Below are 17,032 nucleotides of genomic sequence, written 5' to 3'. Positions count from 1 at the left end.
GTGCAGTTGGTGTCCCTTAGTGTGTGAAATGACCCAACTACTCCATCTGTGGGCATGTGGGGGTCTGCTTCAAGGAGCCTCAGTTTGGAACAAAGCTGGCTCACTCTTTTTGTCCAGCCAAGGACATATTGCCAAGGAAGGATTTGGTTGCCAGACACCAATTTAAGTTCTACCATATAGAGCCTCAGAGAAATATTTGAAATTTAGTCTTTTCAGATTTTATCAACTGAAAAAGCAGGGGAAATAGAAACCTCTGCCCAAATATTTTTGGCTTGGATACTTGATAGCTGAATTCCTCAGGAAAGATGGAAAGGAGAAAGAGCCATGCCCCAGGAATTAGAGACCCAGCACAGCCTTCCTGTCAATTCAGTCAGCTGGTGTGGCTCCTGGGAAAGCCCCATCCTCCTGTGCAAAGTCTCTGGTCTTCAGAGAGCTGGGTGGCTGCAAAAGAACTCACCATTACATAATGGTTTGTCATGATAAATGCTTTGTTAGAAAATGGGAAAACAGAAGTCATGGGTCATTGAGATTAAAGGCACAGGATTACCAATGTCCGCAGACACTTGCCTCCAACATTCAGGGGACAAGCCTAAGGCTGAGAATAAATCACTAGTGTCCTATAGCTTCAGCTCCTACATCTGTGGGTTGAGTGTTCCATTTTGATTCTTCTGAGAGTTCTTTCTGTGGGAACCAATACTGCAAGCATATCTCAAGGTCTGTACAAGTCACTCTCCACCCATCCCAGGACATCATGACACCTTCTGAGCAGAGATCAAAGAGGCCTTCTAGGTGATGGCCATCCAGGGATCAATTAGGGCACCTCTTGGGCTGCTGCATTCACTAGGGAGAGGCAGTCAATGGGCCTGCAGAGAGACTGTCGTGGATTCTGTCTTGTAGCAGAATTGATGAGAAATCATCCTCAGATCCCTGACTTGACAGAGCACCTAAAGCATCCTCAGGGTCACCCCCTTTTCCTTAAAATGACAGAGACCCCTCACACACAGAGAGGGGACAAATGTCTCAACTTAAAAGGAGATAGCAGGGCCAAGCAAACAAGCAGGGAGGCAGTAGTGGGGTAACAGTTACAGTGGGAAGGCAGTGTGTTTCCAGAAAGCCTAGAGACACCCACCACACACACACACACACACACACACACACACACACACACACACACACACACACACACTGCAGGCCCACAGAGGTACCAAGGACCAAAACCAAAACCTTGAGACAAATCTTGAAGAAAAAGTGAATGAGTTAATTGACTGAAGAGATCTGATATTCCCAAAAGGATGATATTGGACATGGAAAAGAGAACCACGTTCATACAAAGTACTTAACACAACTATAGTTACATAATCCTGTCATCGTTTGCTTCATGCCTTTCTTTACCATGAGACTTTCACTCCCATGAGGCTTAAACCTCTATCTGGATCAACAAATCCACATCTACTGTGTACATAACACTTAGTGTTTTATATTCCAGGGTCCTTCTGTGGTGCATTGTGTTGTTTGTTTTCTTATGATGTTTATGCTGTAAATGCTTCAACCACCCTTGATTTAAGGAAGAGGGAGCTCTGGTCTAGGTTGAGGACTCTGGTATAAGACAGAGTCTGTTGTACTTCCTCTAGAATTGACAGTAAATGAATTGGTTATCTGGATTAGACAATGACCATTATGTAATTCTCATCCCAGAACCTTGGGTTCTTCTGTTTACAGGTGGGCGTGGGAACCTCCTGAGCATCCACCTTTAACTCGCCATGGAGAAGGTAGCCTGTAATGGGTCAGGGGACTCTCAGACCATCTTCTACCTTACAGGCATCCCCTCTCTGCAAAAATCTCTCTTTCTCCCTGTCTTCTTCCTCTTCCTCCTCTTCTACCTGCTCATCCTGGTGGGGAACACCCTGATCTTGGTGGCCGTGGTGACAGAGCCCAGCCTCCACAAGCCCATGTACTTCTTCCTAGTCAACCTCTCAGCCCTGGACATCCTTTTCACCACAACCACTGTCCCTAAGATGCTGTCCCTGTTCCTGCTTGAGGACAGATTCCTCAGTTTCCCTGCCTGCTTCCTCCAGATGTACCTCTTTCACAGCTTCTCCTGCTCAGAAGCCTTCATCCTGGTGGTCATGGCCTATGACCGCTATGTGGCTATCTGCCGCCCTCTGCACTACCCTGTCCACATGACCCCACAGACAAACACTGCACTGGCAGCCAGTGCCTGGATCACCGCCCTCCTCCTGCCCATCCCAGCAGTGGTACAGACCTCCCAGATGGCATTTAACAGCATCGCTTACATCTACCACTGCTTCTGTGATCACCTGGCTGTGGTCCAGGCCTCCTGCTCAGACACAAGCCCCCAGACCCTCATGGGCTTCTGCATCGCCATGGTGGTGTCCTTCCTCCCTCTCCTCCTGGTGCTTCTCTCCTATGCTCGCATCCTGGCCTCGGTGCTTCGTATCAGCTCCAGGGAAGGGCGTTCTAAAGCCTTCTCTACCTGCAGCTCCCACCTCCTGGTGGTGGGCACCTACTACTCATCCATTGCCATAGCCTATGTGGCCTACAGGGCTGACCTGCCCCTGGACTTCCACATCATGGGCAATGTGGTGTATGCTATTCTGACTCCTGTTCTCAACCCTCTCATCTACACCCTGAGGAACAAGGATGTCAAGGCAGCCATCACTAAAATGGCATGTCACCAGGATCCAAAGAATGTTGGAAAACCCTAAATCTACACCTCATGGTACAAACTGGACTTTTTTTCATAAGCACCAACAACCATAGAGAGGAACATGCAGGGAAATTCACTCAGCTAAATAATCAGAACACTAATTCTCAAAATATGTTTCCTCTGTTGTCATTTTTTCTTACTCTAGAGACTAAATGGATAGGATTCTTGTTGGGTTTTTAAGTTGCCACATTCTTAAGTTTTATAAGACAGTGAATGTACCTTGGGGGGTTACAGTCCCATGAATTCCAAAAGTGTTGATTTCAGAGATAATTTCAATATTTGGCTGCCAAGTAGTTCCTTCTTTTCTACTGTCAGATTTTCTGAAAATCCCTGGTGTTTCTGACACGGAGCTGTGACTCACGCTTGCCCTCTCTGCAGAACTAACCACTTGAAAACCCCTCTTAAGGGAACAATGGAAACTGCTAACTATTTCAGCTGACCTAGCATTACCATCACCTCCAGTATTCTAATGCCAGTCCCATAGGAGACACGCCTCTGCTTGCTAGACCTTGTGGAGTCGTAGGAGCAGAGCACACCCCTAGTCCATGGAGGCTCAGTGAAGGAGCCTCCCCACACCTGCTTGGGCAAGACGTACTGCATTTCTTTGAATTCTCACTACACTACAGTCTCCTCACCCATGACCTTTGGTGGCTAAGGAGAGATGCTTCTCAAAGCAGTCTACAGTTTCCACAGCTAGCATTCTTCTTCAAAATATAGTCTTAGTTATTTCTCTCTCTGCACTTAGAGGCCAATTCAGGCCCTCTGTGCCCTTTTCCCATGGGAAGTTTCTTTCTTTCTTTTTTTGAATGTGCATTGGTGTTTTGCCTGCATGTATGTCTGTGAAGGTGCCAGATCCTCTGGAAATGGAGCTACAGACCGTTGTGAGCTGCCATGTGGGTGCTTGGAATTAATCCCACGGAAGAGCAGCCAGTGTTCTCAACCACTGAGCCATCTCTCCAGCCCCTGGAATTTTCGTTCTAAATATCTGCCAGTTCTGTTTATCTAGGGACCAAAAGAAGTGTACAAGTATTTGGGTGGTAAGAGGTGGGGGAAGCTAGGTGCTAGATACTCTTTTCTGGCTTTTCACATACAGTTGCATTCCACTATCTGGGGTTTCTGCCCATCGCATCTCTAAACATTTTTCCAGCAAGGAAGACTCAGTATGGATGGGAGCTCATCATAACGTGACACAAACCCCAGCACACCTGTGACAAGGGAATCTCAATTGAGAACTTTTCCTCCATTAGACTGCTTGTAGGCGTGTCTGTAGGGCATTTTCTTGATTGCTGATTGGAGTGAGTGAGCCCAGCCCTCTGTGAGTAATACCATTCCTGGGCAGGTGGACCTAGGCTGTAAAAGTGGCTCAGCAAGGCAGGAGAAGCGAGCCAGTAATCATCATTCCCTTATGACCTCTGCTTCAGTTTCTGCCTCTGGGTTCCTTCCTTAAGTACCCGCCTTGGCGTCTCTCAATGGTGGACTGTAAACCGTAAGCCAAATAAACCCTCTCCTCTGCACATTGCTTTTGGTTGTGGTGTTTTATCACAACAACAAAAGTAACTAGGACAGAGCTCAAATAACATTGCAACTCAGCAGAGGGTATGGTTAGTCCTGGGACTCCACCTTCAGCAGTCCCAGAGCCTGCCGTACTTTGGTTTGTTCTCAACCTGTGGGTCACGACCCCCTCATCAAACCTCTGTCATGAAAAATACTTACATAATACTTCATAAAAGTAGCAGAATTACAGTTATGAAATAGTAGCAAAAGTAATTTTATGGTTGGGGGATCACCACAAATGAGGAACTGTAATATTAAAAGGGTCGTAGCATTAGGAAGGCTGAGAATCACTGTGGGAGAGTTACCAACAACAAAGAGCCCCTTGGAGCTGAGCCAAGGAAATAGACTTGGAATGTCCTTGTTTATTGACTCCGGAAAATAGGCATTGAGACTCACCCCTTCCATCTAAACCTTCTTCCCTCTGTAGCATACCTAGTCTTCACTCTTCGGCACTGATGTCTAGACTTTGATGGGACCACAGTCTTCAAGTTCAAAAGGGACAGGTTAATTTGGAGTCTAGTCCCTGAGTTCCAAATTTAACCTAAGGATGTGGAGAGCAAGTTTCACTCTCTCTGCTCCATTACCAACCAGTGAACAATTCTAATTACACTCCTTGTTAGCTTGTGTTCTGTTTTGGAACTCTGTGTTCAGAATGTCTCTTTGGGTATCAATGTCAGTTTTTAGTGAAAGCTTTTGCCTGCACTGTCCTTGGACATATTTGCATCTTCAAACCTCCTTCTAGACAAGACAAAGAATCATTCACATGGAAAGTGGATTGGTGTGGTAATGGAGTTCAGGATAGCTTTACCTCCACTTACTATCTTTTGGGGCTTCTTTTTAAATATTTATCACAAGTAGAGATGAAACAGTAACCCTAAAAGCAGCAACAATACTTTTCGCCATAGCCACAACTGCTAATTGGCATAGCCTCTTTGTATTTCACATTTAAAAAATGGTTTTTCAACTTTTATGCTAAAGAATACTATCAGTAAAGACTATCACAGAATGGGAGGAAATATTTGTCAATTTCCTATCTGATAACAAATTAAGGAATTACTATCAATAATATATATAAAGAATTCTTGCTCAACAACAAAAATGCAAACTGCTCAATAAAAATGTGAGGAGGGTAGTGGATGTAGTTCATTGATGCCCGAGGTCCCAAGTCTAATATCCAGAAACACACACACACACACACACACACACACACACACACACACCCCCTCTATCTATGAATCTATCATACTTACACACACACACACATTTACAACTATCATATTTACACACACACCATCTATCTATGAATCTGTTATCTTTACACATACACACACATCTATGACTATCATATTTACACATACATACACATATAATTTCACATTCTTCCATTTAAACCTTATTCACTCTGCAGCATGCCTAATCCTGACTTTGAAATTTAGGGGGAGGGGAAGGACTCGAACAGACAGTCCTTTGAAGAAGACATCCAAGTAGCCAAGAAGCACAAGACGAGATCAACATCTCTCACCACTGGGAAAATGCAGATCAGAACCACATCGAGCCATTACCAAACATCCATCAAGATGGCTACTTTAAAAGAGAAGAGGAGGGACAAGTACATCTTCAGGAAGGTAGGGAGAATTCTGGTAAGAAAGTGAGCTTAGCCCAGCCTGGTGGGGTCAGAGGCAAAACAGGCTGTGAGGAGCTGCTTTCTAGGAGATCAGAAGCCCAGTATTTTCTGAAGGGTGTCTAGTGCCGGGGGGATCCCAGCACCCCACCCTCTCTCTCTGTTCCTCCCCTCAATGCCGTAACCTGAGTGTCAGTGAGACTCCTCAAGACCCCTTAGGATTTAAGGTGTCAGATCTGACAGCTCAGCATGATGGCCTACTCCTTTAATCTCAGCACTCAGGAAGCAGAGGCAGGTGGATCTCTGAGTTTGAGCCAGCCTGGTCTACATAGCAAGTCCCAGGACAGCCAGGGCTATATAAAAAGATTTATCTCAAAGAAAAAAAATACGTCTTGGAGGCTAGTAAAGTGACTCAGTGAGTAAACATACTTGCCACCAAGTTCCATGCTCAGGACCCAAGTGGTGGAAGAAAAGAACCAACCCCTGAAGTTGTCCTCTGACCTCCACGTGTGCATTGTGATGGGATGTGGAAAGACAGAAAGCTTGAGTGCTGGTGGAGGACATGTAACTTGGTACAGCTGCTCTGGAAGATGCCATGATGTGCCTCAATTATTTAAACCAAGCACACACCTTTAATCTCAGCACTCGGGAGGCTAAGGCAGGCAGATCTCTGTGAGTCTGAGACCAACCTGGCTCACATATGGAGTTCCAGGCCAGCCAGGGCTAGGTAGTAAGACCCTGTCTCAAACAAACCAAAAGTTAAACAGGCTTACTGCAGGTTCTAGCAATGCTACTTCTGGGTAAATCACCAAAGGAACCCAAGAGCCGGCAGTGGTCCTTGTTTATCTGTATCCATAGTGCCGCTGTTTGCTATACTCAAGAGGTAGAAAGTACCCAACTGTCCACCGACAGATGACTAAGAAGCAAAGTGCACTGGTGTGGTGTATTTGGAACCATTCTTTTTCCCCCACATTTTTATGCTAATTTTTGATGATTTAAATGTCCCCCAAGGCAAGTGTAGCTGTCCTGTTGAGTGTGTCCAAGTGCAAGAAGACTGGGATGTGCCTACAGAGGCAGGGTGTGTGTTACATAAGCTCCGTGTGGGCTTGAATAGAAGTGCCATTGACCACAAGTCCTATGAACGTACAGTATGCACTGAATAAAGTGTCTCGGAACACAAACACGTGTGAAGTAAGGCTGTGTGCTATTTGGCTGACAAAAATGTTAACTACAAACTTGTGGGAATTTAACCCTCTATTTCCCTACACAATGATTCATGTCCACTAACTCAGTGTAACCTCATAGAACGTAATTCTTGCCAACATAAAATTGAGTATGCTGCCGGGAAGTGGTGGCACATGCCTGTAATCCCAGCACTCGGGAGGCAGAGGCAGGTGGATCTCTGTGAGTTCAAGGCCAGCCTGGTCTACAGAGTGAGTTCCAGGACAGCCAGGGATACACTGTGAGACCCTATCTCAAAAACACAACAGTCTGTCCTGGGAGCTAGAGAGATAGCTCACTGGTTAAGAGTGCTTGTTGCTCTTTGAGAGGACACGAGTTCAGTTCCCAGGGCCTACCTCAGGCAGCTCGCACCTGTCTGGAACTCCAACTTCAGGGAATCTGATGTCTTCTTCTAGCCTCTGTGGATAATGCATACACATGGCATACACACAGACTAAACAGATAATCATTAAAAGTAAAAGTAAATCTTTTTTTTTTTTTTTTTTTTTGGTTTTTTGAGACAAGGTTTCTCTGTGTAGCTTTGCGCCTTTCCTGGGACTCACTTGTTAGCCCAGGATGGCCTCGAACTCACAGAGATCCGCCTGGCTCTGCCTCCCGAGTGCTGGGATTAAAGGCGTGCGCCACCACCGCCCGGCGTAAAAGTAAATCTTTTGTAAAAATCTGTCCTTTGTTGTTCTATAAAATTCTCATATAGAATGCCTGTTCTGGGTTACCTATTTTGTTTTATTATCAACGGTCTGCTGAGGTTCAAAGACCAAATAATTTTATTACAGCTTTCAAGTGTGTGGGGTTTTCCTATTGGATACAAGGATGGCCCTTTGCGCTTACCACACATTTCAAAGTTCACTTAGCTATTTGCTTATCCTTGTTTGTGTTTAAATCACTTAAAAGTATCTTTCCTAGTTAATGCTGTAAAGAAAACAAAAACATTTTTAGCTAGTATCCTATTTCCAAACCAAGCCTTCCTGTCATGAATGATGGTTACCCTGTTAATGTTTCCAGATATTCCTCACTAGAAAATTCATATGATGATAGAGACTGGACCTATTTTTTCATGTCTATGTCTCCCCCACATCTCAGAGGCATCACTCAAGAGCTAATGAGATTGAGGACCTGAGGCCCATCCCCAGAATCCATAGTGGAAGTAGAGAACTGGCTCCTAAAAGTCATTTGTCCTCTACTTGCTTTGGCATGCATGTATTCACATTCGCGTACACATACATGTAATAATAATAATAATAATAATAATAATAATAATAATAATAATAAAATACAATTTAAGAAGAAATGTGTCATTCAGCATTTACGCCCATGCCTGCACACATACATATCTGTTGTGGGGTATTTTGATTGCACTCTGACACTCCCAAGACTGCCAACAAAGTTAAACCTTGACTCAGAGGGCGGAGTCAAGATTAGCTGGCCAGAATTAACCATAGAGTTTTTGGTGGACCCAGATTTGGAATAGAGATGGGCTTAGGAAGACTCAAATGTGTAGCTAGAGTTTTCCTGCCTGGCCCACAGTCAGGACAAATCTCTCTCACCCGCCAGTCCCACAGCCGCTCAGATCCAACCAAGTAAACACAGAGACTTACATTGCTTACAAACTATATGGCCGTGGCAGGCTTCTTGCTAACTGTTCTTACAGCTTAAATTAATCCATTTCTATAAATCTATACCTTGCCACGTGGCTCGTGGCTTGCCAGCATCTTCACATGCTGCTTGTCACGGAGGCAGCTGGCAGTGTCTCTCCCACTCAGCCTTCCACTTCCCAGAATTCTCTCTCCTTGTCCCGCCTGTACTTCCTGCCTGGCCACTGGCCAATCAGTGTTTTATTTATACAGAATGATATCCACAGCACAAAGGCTTTTTCGATCTGGATGTATGGAGAGGCAGTGTCAGCTGATTGTTCTTCCATTGCTCTTCAGATCTATCAGGTTTTTACCCCAATATCTGACTCCTGAGTTTTATTTAATAATAGAACAGTATAAGTAATCACCTCATCTGGTGCCTTACACAACAACACACACACACACACACACACACACACACACACACACATACACACACACACATACACACACACACACATACACACACACACACAATCATCTCATCAGGCTCTACATTGCATAGGCTCAAGGATAGAGAATATGCACTTCTGAAATCTTGGAGGAAATGAAAAAAACCCACAGCTACAGTCAAGTCCCCTAGCTGAGGCTCATTTCATTTCACGCCATCCCTGTCCTTAGTGCCTCTCCCTTATCATCACAGGAAGAACAGATGATGGATTTATACTCAAGAACAGGTCAAGGGTCAACTTTGTTCACAAGGCTCAAGGACCCCAGGGTGGTTGGTGGTGACGCCGAATACCAAGCTTCCCTTCATTCTCCAGGCCTCACCACCCACGGTGTGCAGTGGGCAAACTTCAGTGTCTAGGGAAGTCATGCTGATGGCTTATTAAAACACAGGATGCTGCCCCCCCCCCCACCTGCATGTTTTGATCTAACAGATACTGAGTGAAGCCTGAGGATTTGCATTCTAACACAAATAGTGAATTCTAGGTGTACACTCGCTTTTGGTATTACCCTACAGAATGGTGCCTCAATGGTACTCAACCAGGGCCCCTAATATCACCTAGCATTGCCCTGGAACTTTCTCCTGATGGAAGAAACTGTATTATCTGACAGGAAACCAACGGACCTTTCTCTTGCCAGTGAAAGACATGCTTTGTACTCCACCAGATTTTTTTCCACCTTGGCTGACAGGAACTCGAGCCTGTTCCTCAGCTTTTGCACAGTTCTTTTTCAAGAGCCCAAAAATAGCCATGGCTCTTCTTCCCTCTAAATAATTTTTTGTTATGTTTTGCCCCATTTTACAGAAGTCTCAAATCTTTCTTAGACATAGAACACAAATAATATATAATATTCATTGACATGATTACAAACGTATATACTTCAAACAAAATAATGAGCACTTGAAAAATTTATAGCTATTATTTTGTGTTACTTTTTCTTTTCCTTAGATTGTCTTGGGTAATTTCTAGTTTGGGGGAACTTTTCCATCCAGGAAGTGTTTAATTAATGTTCTTTCTGGAGAGGTGGCTATCAGACCTGAATAGCATTAAGGAAGTATCAGGGTGTGTCCTTGTTAATTTTAACTGTCAACTTGGCACAAACAAGAGCCACCTGGGAAGAGAGTCTGAATGAAGAATTATCTAGATCAGGTTGGCCTGTGGCCATGTCTGCATGGGATTTTCCTGACTTTTAACTGGTCTAGGAATTCCCAGCCTACTGTGGGCAGTACCATTCCCTAGGCTCGGAGGTCCTGATCAGTGTAAGAAAGGAGATAGGTAGTTGAGAGCAAGCAAGTAAGCCTACACACGTTTGTTTATCTCTGCTCTTGACAGTGGGTGTGATGTGACTTGCTTCTTGAGTTCCTGCCTTGACTTCCCTCTCAGTGATTGTGACTTGGAGTTGTAAGTGGAATAAACTCTTCCTCCTTTGATTTCCTTTTTTCCAGTTATCTCATCACAGCAACAGAAATAAAAGTGGGGCAGGGGAACAAAATGTATCTAGGAAAAGGCGAGAGCTGATACAAGCCCAGTGAGGTGCCCTGGTATTTCTGTCTTACTGGAGGCCTCCTCCCAGGTTGGGATCCTCTCCATTTCAGTTGCCAGTGGGCCAATATTCAGAGAATTTGTTACTTCTGAAAGTGTTCCTTTAGTAAAATTGTTGGTTGGTTAAATCAACAAAAGGTGCTCTCTGTTCTTTTCAAAGACCCTGAGAGTTACTGGTGGCTGAAGTTAGGCTTCTGTCACTTGCAACGAAATGTGTTTTGGTTAGTTCACAGCAGAGCCCTCTTCTGTACTGGCCTCCACTTCACATTCAGAGCCAGTCACTGGAATAGCTTCCTGACACCCCCACATCTTTGTCTCTGGAGAGAGGAAGGTCAGACTGAGTGCCACCGGTAGAAGACATCAAATAGTCTGTGTGGTCTCAAGACTCCTGGGTGCACTCTCCTCTTCTTTACCCAGGATCCTCCCCTTCTGACACCACCTTTAGGAGTTGGGATGCAGGAATATGATTCTGTCTGTTCCTATTTCCCTCCACAAACAACACAGCAGCTCATATGAGCTCCCACAGAGAAGAATGGGAGAATTGCCTTGGAGGCTGTCTGCGTTGATGAACACAAGGGCAGGAAAAGATGCCAGGCTGAGCAGCTGATGGAGGAGAGCAGTTTGGGACTAGGAAATGTATAGCTTGAGGGCATATGCACAGAGAACAAGATGGAGGACTCGGGAGTTCAGAGCTATGGATAGTGGCCTATCTGGTCCACAGTCCAAGCTGCTACAATCACCTCATTCACAGTCACCTTCTCAATCCTTTCTCTTTACGTCTGGTCCTTGGATCCTGAAGACACAAATTCCTCCTCTGTTCCCCTTTGATGTTCTTGTGTCTCCACTCCACTCCGGCTGTCTGTCTGTGCCCGCCTGTCATCCAGCAATGCCTGACGGAAGGTGGAGACCAGCTAGGAGCCGTCTCAGTTCCTGGAGCTCAGCCAAAGCCAGGAAATTCTAAAGGATTTTGCTTTTTTTTATGTGGGATTCTTCTTTGTTGTTTTTGAGATAGGATCTTACTGTGCAGCAAGACTGACTTCAAAATCCTCCTGCCTCAGCCTCCTGAGTGCTGGGGTTTTAGGTGTACATCTCTATACACACCACTCCTTGGCCAAGGGCTTGTGAGTTAAGAAATGGTGTGGTGCTGCAACTGATACACCATGGCTGGCTGGTATCCACGGAAGACCTGTCCTTTGCTGAAGAGAAACAGAGGAAGAGGAGTGGATAGAGGGGAGAAGGGGGGAAGAGAGACTGGGATAGAGGAGGGAAGGGAAACCACAGTTGGGATATATAAACAAAAAATATTAAAAAAAGCAACATAAGAATTCTGTGGACCAGTAATGATTGCCTGTCATGACGACGAGGCTGTGCTCACTGCCACTGAACGAACTGTATGTTTAAAAAGTGATTAAGAAATTCAATTTTTATGTTTATCTAACATGAAAATAAATGGCAATGTTCTGATGAAACTGTGGAAGCAATTCTTAAATGCATGTTTTATTTAAATGTATAAATTCTTGTCATTATTACTGAAGATGTATGAGTGTGCTAACAAATTAAGATATCACTGATGAGAAATAAGTGGAATATTATGTAATAAACAAAAATTATGAAAAAAAGAAGGAGTGTGGTAGACAGTAGATGTTATAGGGAGGAGGGGTTGGGAGAGAGAGAGAGAGAGAGAGAGAGAGAGAGAGAGAGAGAGAGAGAGACTATCCTTCCCAGAGCCTAAATGGTGGGAAGATGAGCAATAGGAAAACATTTTTCATAAAGGTATTTGATGTCTTTGAAGTAAAGGCATCAGTGGATGCAATATGTATTCAATACATAACAAGAAAAGTCCATGAGATAAAGAACTAATTCTACAGCATTAAACAATACAGCAGATTTCAAGCAAAAATGAGACCGGGAGGTGGGTTACCTGTGCATACCTCGATGATGTAAACAAACTTTAAAGAGAAACCAAAGGTACTTTGCACACCAGTGTCAGAACATGAAGCACAGTGTTCACTCAAGCCTAAATTAGGCAACAGGCGAATACTTCCAGACACACAGAAACAGGGGAGCCCAGCACCTGTGGGCTCCATTCTGAAAGCCTGTTACATAAAGAAATGCAGACAGCCAGTAGATGACTCAAAATAAAGAATGGCTAGCATTAAGAATTGGTGATAAAAGTGACAATGATGAGTAGCATTTAAATATAGAACCAAGACTGAAGCACGCTGGGAATTATAGTCACGGAATAGAAATTAATGTTCTAAACTTTGACAAAGTAAAATTAATGATACAACTAACATTGTTCAGGATCAAAGAATAGCAAGAACAAGTATACAAAGTTAATATCCTTTAAAATGAAAACGAGAAATTAAAAAATAATGGTTCCTATCTATTAATGTTTTCCACAGTCTTTCTTCCTTTATCATCTCTTGGCTTCATTTAGTAGTTAACATCTCTTGAGCGGAAGACACATTTATCTTTATTGTTTTTTAGGTTGGCAGACAAAGTAATGATGAAACCTGTGTGCTTTGTTCTCATTTGTCCCCCTCCCCCACAGCCATCCCCCCTCCTGCCCCCCTTCAGCAGGTTACTGTTCTCCTAGTTAGTAGCTCCCACTTCTGCTTTCTCATCACATGGACCCTTAGGATCTCTCTTCCTACCTTCTGTTCCCTTTTGCAGTTTCATGACCTAAAGAATGCACATATAAACACACACACACACACACAGAGAGAGAGAGAGAGAGAGAGAGAGAGAGAGAGAGAGAGATCTACCCATGACAGAAAACATAGACCATGTGTCTTTCTAAGCCCTGCTTATTTCACTTAGCACACCGATTTTCCAGTTGCAACCACATTCCTGAAACATGTCATGACTTTGTTTCTCTTTACAGCTGCATAAAATTCCATCATGTATATGCACTTCCTTTTCTCTACCCATTCATCCACTGGTAGACATCCACCTAGTTCAGCTCCTGGCTATTATAAATAGTGCAACTATAATGCAAATTGCAAGTATCTCTGTGTGTTGACTTAAGAGATCTATAGGTACATACCCAAGTACCGTAACTGGGTCATAGTCGTTCTAGTCTCTGCCTCTTTAGGAACTTCCATACTGAAGTACAGGGCTGCTATATGAGTTTACACCCCACCATCATTGATTAAGGTTCCTCTTTTCTTACATCCTTGCCAGAATCTGCTGTTAACATTTTTAAGTTTTATTTTTATTGTTTATAATTATGTGTAGGTGCACATATCTGTCAATTTGGTATGTGCATGTGTGTACAGGTGCCCTCAGTGGCCAGAGACATCAGATCCCTTGGAGCTGGAGTTACAGATGCTTCTGAGCCACCTGACATGGGTGCTAAGAACAGAACTTTCGTCCTCTGGAGGAGCAGCAAGTGTCCTTAGCTACTGAGCCATCTCTCCATTGTTCTGACTGAGATAAAGGTCTCAAAGCAGTTCTACTTTACATTTTCCTGGTGGCTAAGACTGTTGATAACTTCTTGAAGTATTTATTAGCCATTTATATTTCTTCTTTTGAGAACTATCTATTCAATTCATAGTCAATCGTCTGAGTGGTTCAGCTTTTTGGTGTTTAACTTTTGCAGCTCTTTATATATCCTGCATATTAATCCACTGTCTGATTTATAGTTGGTAAAGATAGCTCCCCTATTCTGTAAGCTGTTTCAAACCAAACCAAAGTACAAAGGGATTATAAGACAACACTATGAATTATTATACATCATGCACTAGACAAACAAGATGAAATGAAAAATTTCTAAGTTTATTTATATTTCTAAGTTTAAAAAAGAAAAATGTCATAAATGTGCAAGTGAAGAAATTGAATGAAAAAAAAACTTACAACCAAGAAAAGTCCAGAGCAAATGATATGATTGGTGTGTCCTACAACTTAAAGAATAATTAACATCATTCTCCAGGATGTCAAGGGGAAAAGAGGGAGGGACACTGTGTAAGTCATTAGATGAGTTCAACATCAGTTTCATATCAGAGCCAGACAAAGAGATCAAAAGAACACTAACACCAACTCACCAATACCCTCTGTGAATATAGATGCAAAAACTCTCAGTAAACACTGGCAATGGGATCCATCTTCAAATGGTCATACACTGTGACCACACAGAGTGGCCACAGACTGGGAGAGTGTCCGAATACATTAGAAGTCTATAAGGCAGCACATTAAGAGAATGACAGGCACAGGGGATCACATGATCACCTTAACTGATGCGGTGAAAACATTTGACAAAGTGCAGTGCCCTTTCAAGGTAAGACACTCGGAAAGCTTGGAATAAATGGGCACTTCCTCAGCACAGAAATGCGCGTTCACGAGGAGCCCACAGTAAGTTATCTCACTGGTGGAAGACCGGAAGCCTGAGAGCAAGGACAAGAACAAGGCAAGGCCACCATCTTTTGTTCCTATTCAACACTGTCCTCAGAAGCACAGTGTCTCCATTGTTGTTGTTTTGTCGACTTGATAACAAGCTGGCTCTCTGGGCGGGGCACCTCAGCTGAGAGAAATGCTTCCATCAGATGGCCTGTGGGCAAGTCTGCAGGACATCTTCTTGATAAATGATTGATGTGGGAGGGAGGGCTCAGTCCACTGCGGGTGGTGCCATTCCTGGGCAGATGGGCCTGGGTCCTATAAGAAATCAGGCTCAGCAAGCCAGTAAGCAGCACCCCTCCGTGGCCTCTTTAGTTCCCGCCCTGCTTCAGTTCCTGCTCTGACTTCCTTCGTGGTGGACTATAAGCTGTGAGATGAAATAAAACTTCTCCCCCCAAGTTGTTTTTGTTCATGGTGTTTATTAGAGCAATAGAAAACAGACTGGGGCACCCGGTGAGAGGAAGTCAGAAAGTAACAGAAAGAGAGGACATGCAAATCAGGAACACCGAGACACATTTACAGATGATGTGAAACTATGTAAAAGTCCTCAAAACCCACAAAATGGCTGAAGAGGTGGCTCAGGGGTTAAACGCTGCTCTTGCAGAGACTGGAATTCTGGTCCCAGCGTCCATATCAGGCTGCTCATAACTGGCTGTAACTCCAGCTCCACCAAATCTGATGCCCTTTTCTGGCCCTTGCAGGTATATGGACTCATATACATACCCAAGTGCACACACACACATGCATATAATTTTTAAAAATAAATAGATTTGTTTTTTAAAAAAATCTATTAGAACAGTAAAGTTGCAGGGTATAAGACACACACACACACACACACACACACACACACACACACACACACACAGAGACCAGTTACTTTTTTGTTATTATGCACTAACAATGTAAAGTAATTTGAAGAATAAATTGAGAACTGTTGTACTCATACAGGAATAGGGGGCTGGACCTGAGTTTGTACCCAGCACCCATGTGAGGTGGCTCACAACCGCCTGTAACTCCAGCTCAGGGAGATCCAGTGCCTCTGGCCTCTGAAGGCACATGCACATACCCACATATGCTGACACACACAGACACATAATTAAAAATAATAAAAATTAAATATTTGTTAAATTAACAGAATAAAATACTTGTGAATAAATCTAATAAAGGGATATGTAAGACTTGAATTGCTGAAAACTACAAAAATATTGCTAAAAGAATTAAAAATAGAATTGGATAAGTGGAAAGACATCTTTTTGTTAATTGGGAAATTCAGTATTGTTAAGATGGCGACTCTTTGAGAAATCCTCTACAGATTCAGTGTAAACTCTTTCAAAATCCCAACTGCCTTTTTGACAGAACTGGAGGATTTGTTACTAATATCGAATAGTAAGGTGTGCTGGCTACTTGCTAATAGAATAGCAAGGTTTTTTGTTTGTTTGTTTGTTTGTTTTGAGACAGGGTTTCTCTGTGTAGCTTTGTGCCTTTCCTGGAACTCACTCTGTAGCCCAGGCTGGCCTCAAACTCACAGAGATCCGCCTGCCTCTGCCTCCCGAGTGCTGGGATTAAAGGCGTGCGCCACCACTGCCCAGTGAACAGCAAGGTTTTATGTCAACTTGACCCAAGCTAAACTCATCAGAGAGGAGGGGGCCTCAACTGAGAAATTGTCTCCAAAAGATCAGCCTGTATGGTACTTTCTTAATAGCGATTGATGGGGAGAGGGCCTGGCCTATGGATGAGCCCATCCCTAGGCTGGTTAGTCCTGAGTTCTGTAAGAAAGCAGGCTGAGCAAGCCATGAAGAGCAAGCCAGTAAGCAGCTCTACTTCATGGCCTCTGCATCAGCTCCTGCCTCCAGTTCCTGCCCTGTTTGAGTTC

At 43.8% G+C, this 17,032-nt stretch overlaps 1 protein-coding gene across 1 annotated transcript; it reads left to right on the top strand.

Annotated features, from left to right (window-relative positions):
• Positions 1-1,760: 1,760 nt before the first annotated feature.
• LOC131901990 (olfactory receptor 2AT4-like) lies at positions 1,761-2,726 on the top strand. Its single transcript, XM_059253036.1, has one exon. The coding sequence runs from the start codon at positions 1,761-1,763 to the stop codon at positions 2,724-2,726; it is 966 nt and encodes a 321-aa protein (XP_059109019.1).
• Positions 2,727-17,032: the final 14,306 nt, after the last annotated feature.

Source organism: Peromyscus eremicus, chromosome 1, assembly GCF_949786415.1.
Source record: "Peromyscus eremicus chromosome 1, PerEre_H2_v1, whole genome shotgun sequence".
NCBI classification, from domain to species: Eukaryota; Metazoa; Chordata; class Mammalia; order Rodentia; family Cricetidae; genus Peromyscus; species Peromyscus eremicus.
The sequence above is the reverse complement of the archived record's forward strand: the minus strand, read 5'-3'. Positions and strand labels throughout refer to the sequence as shown.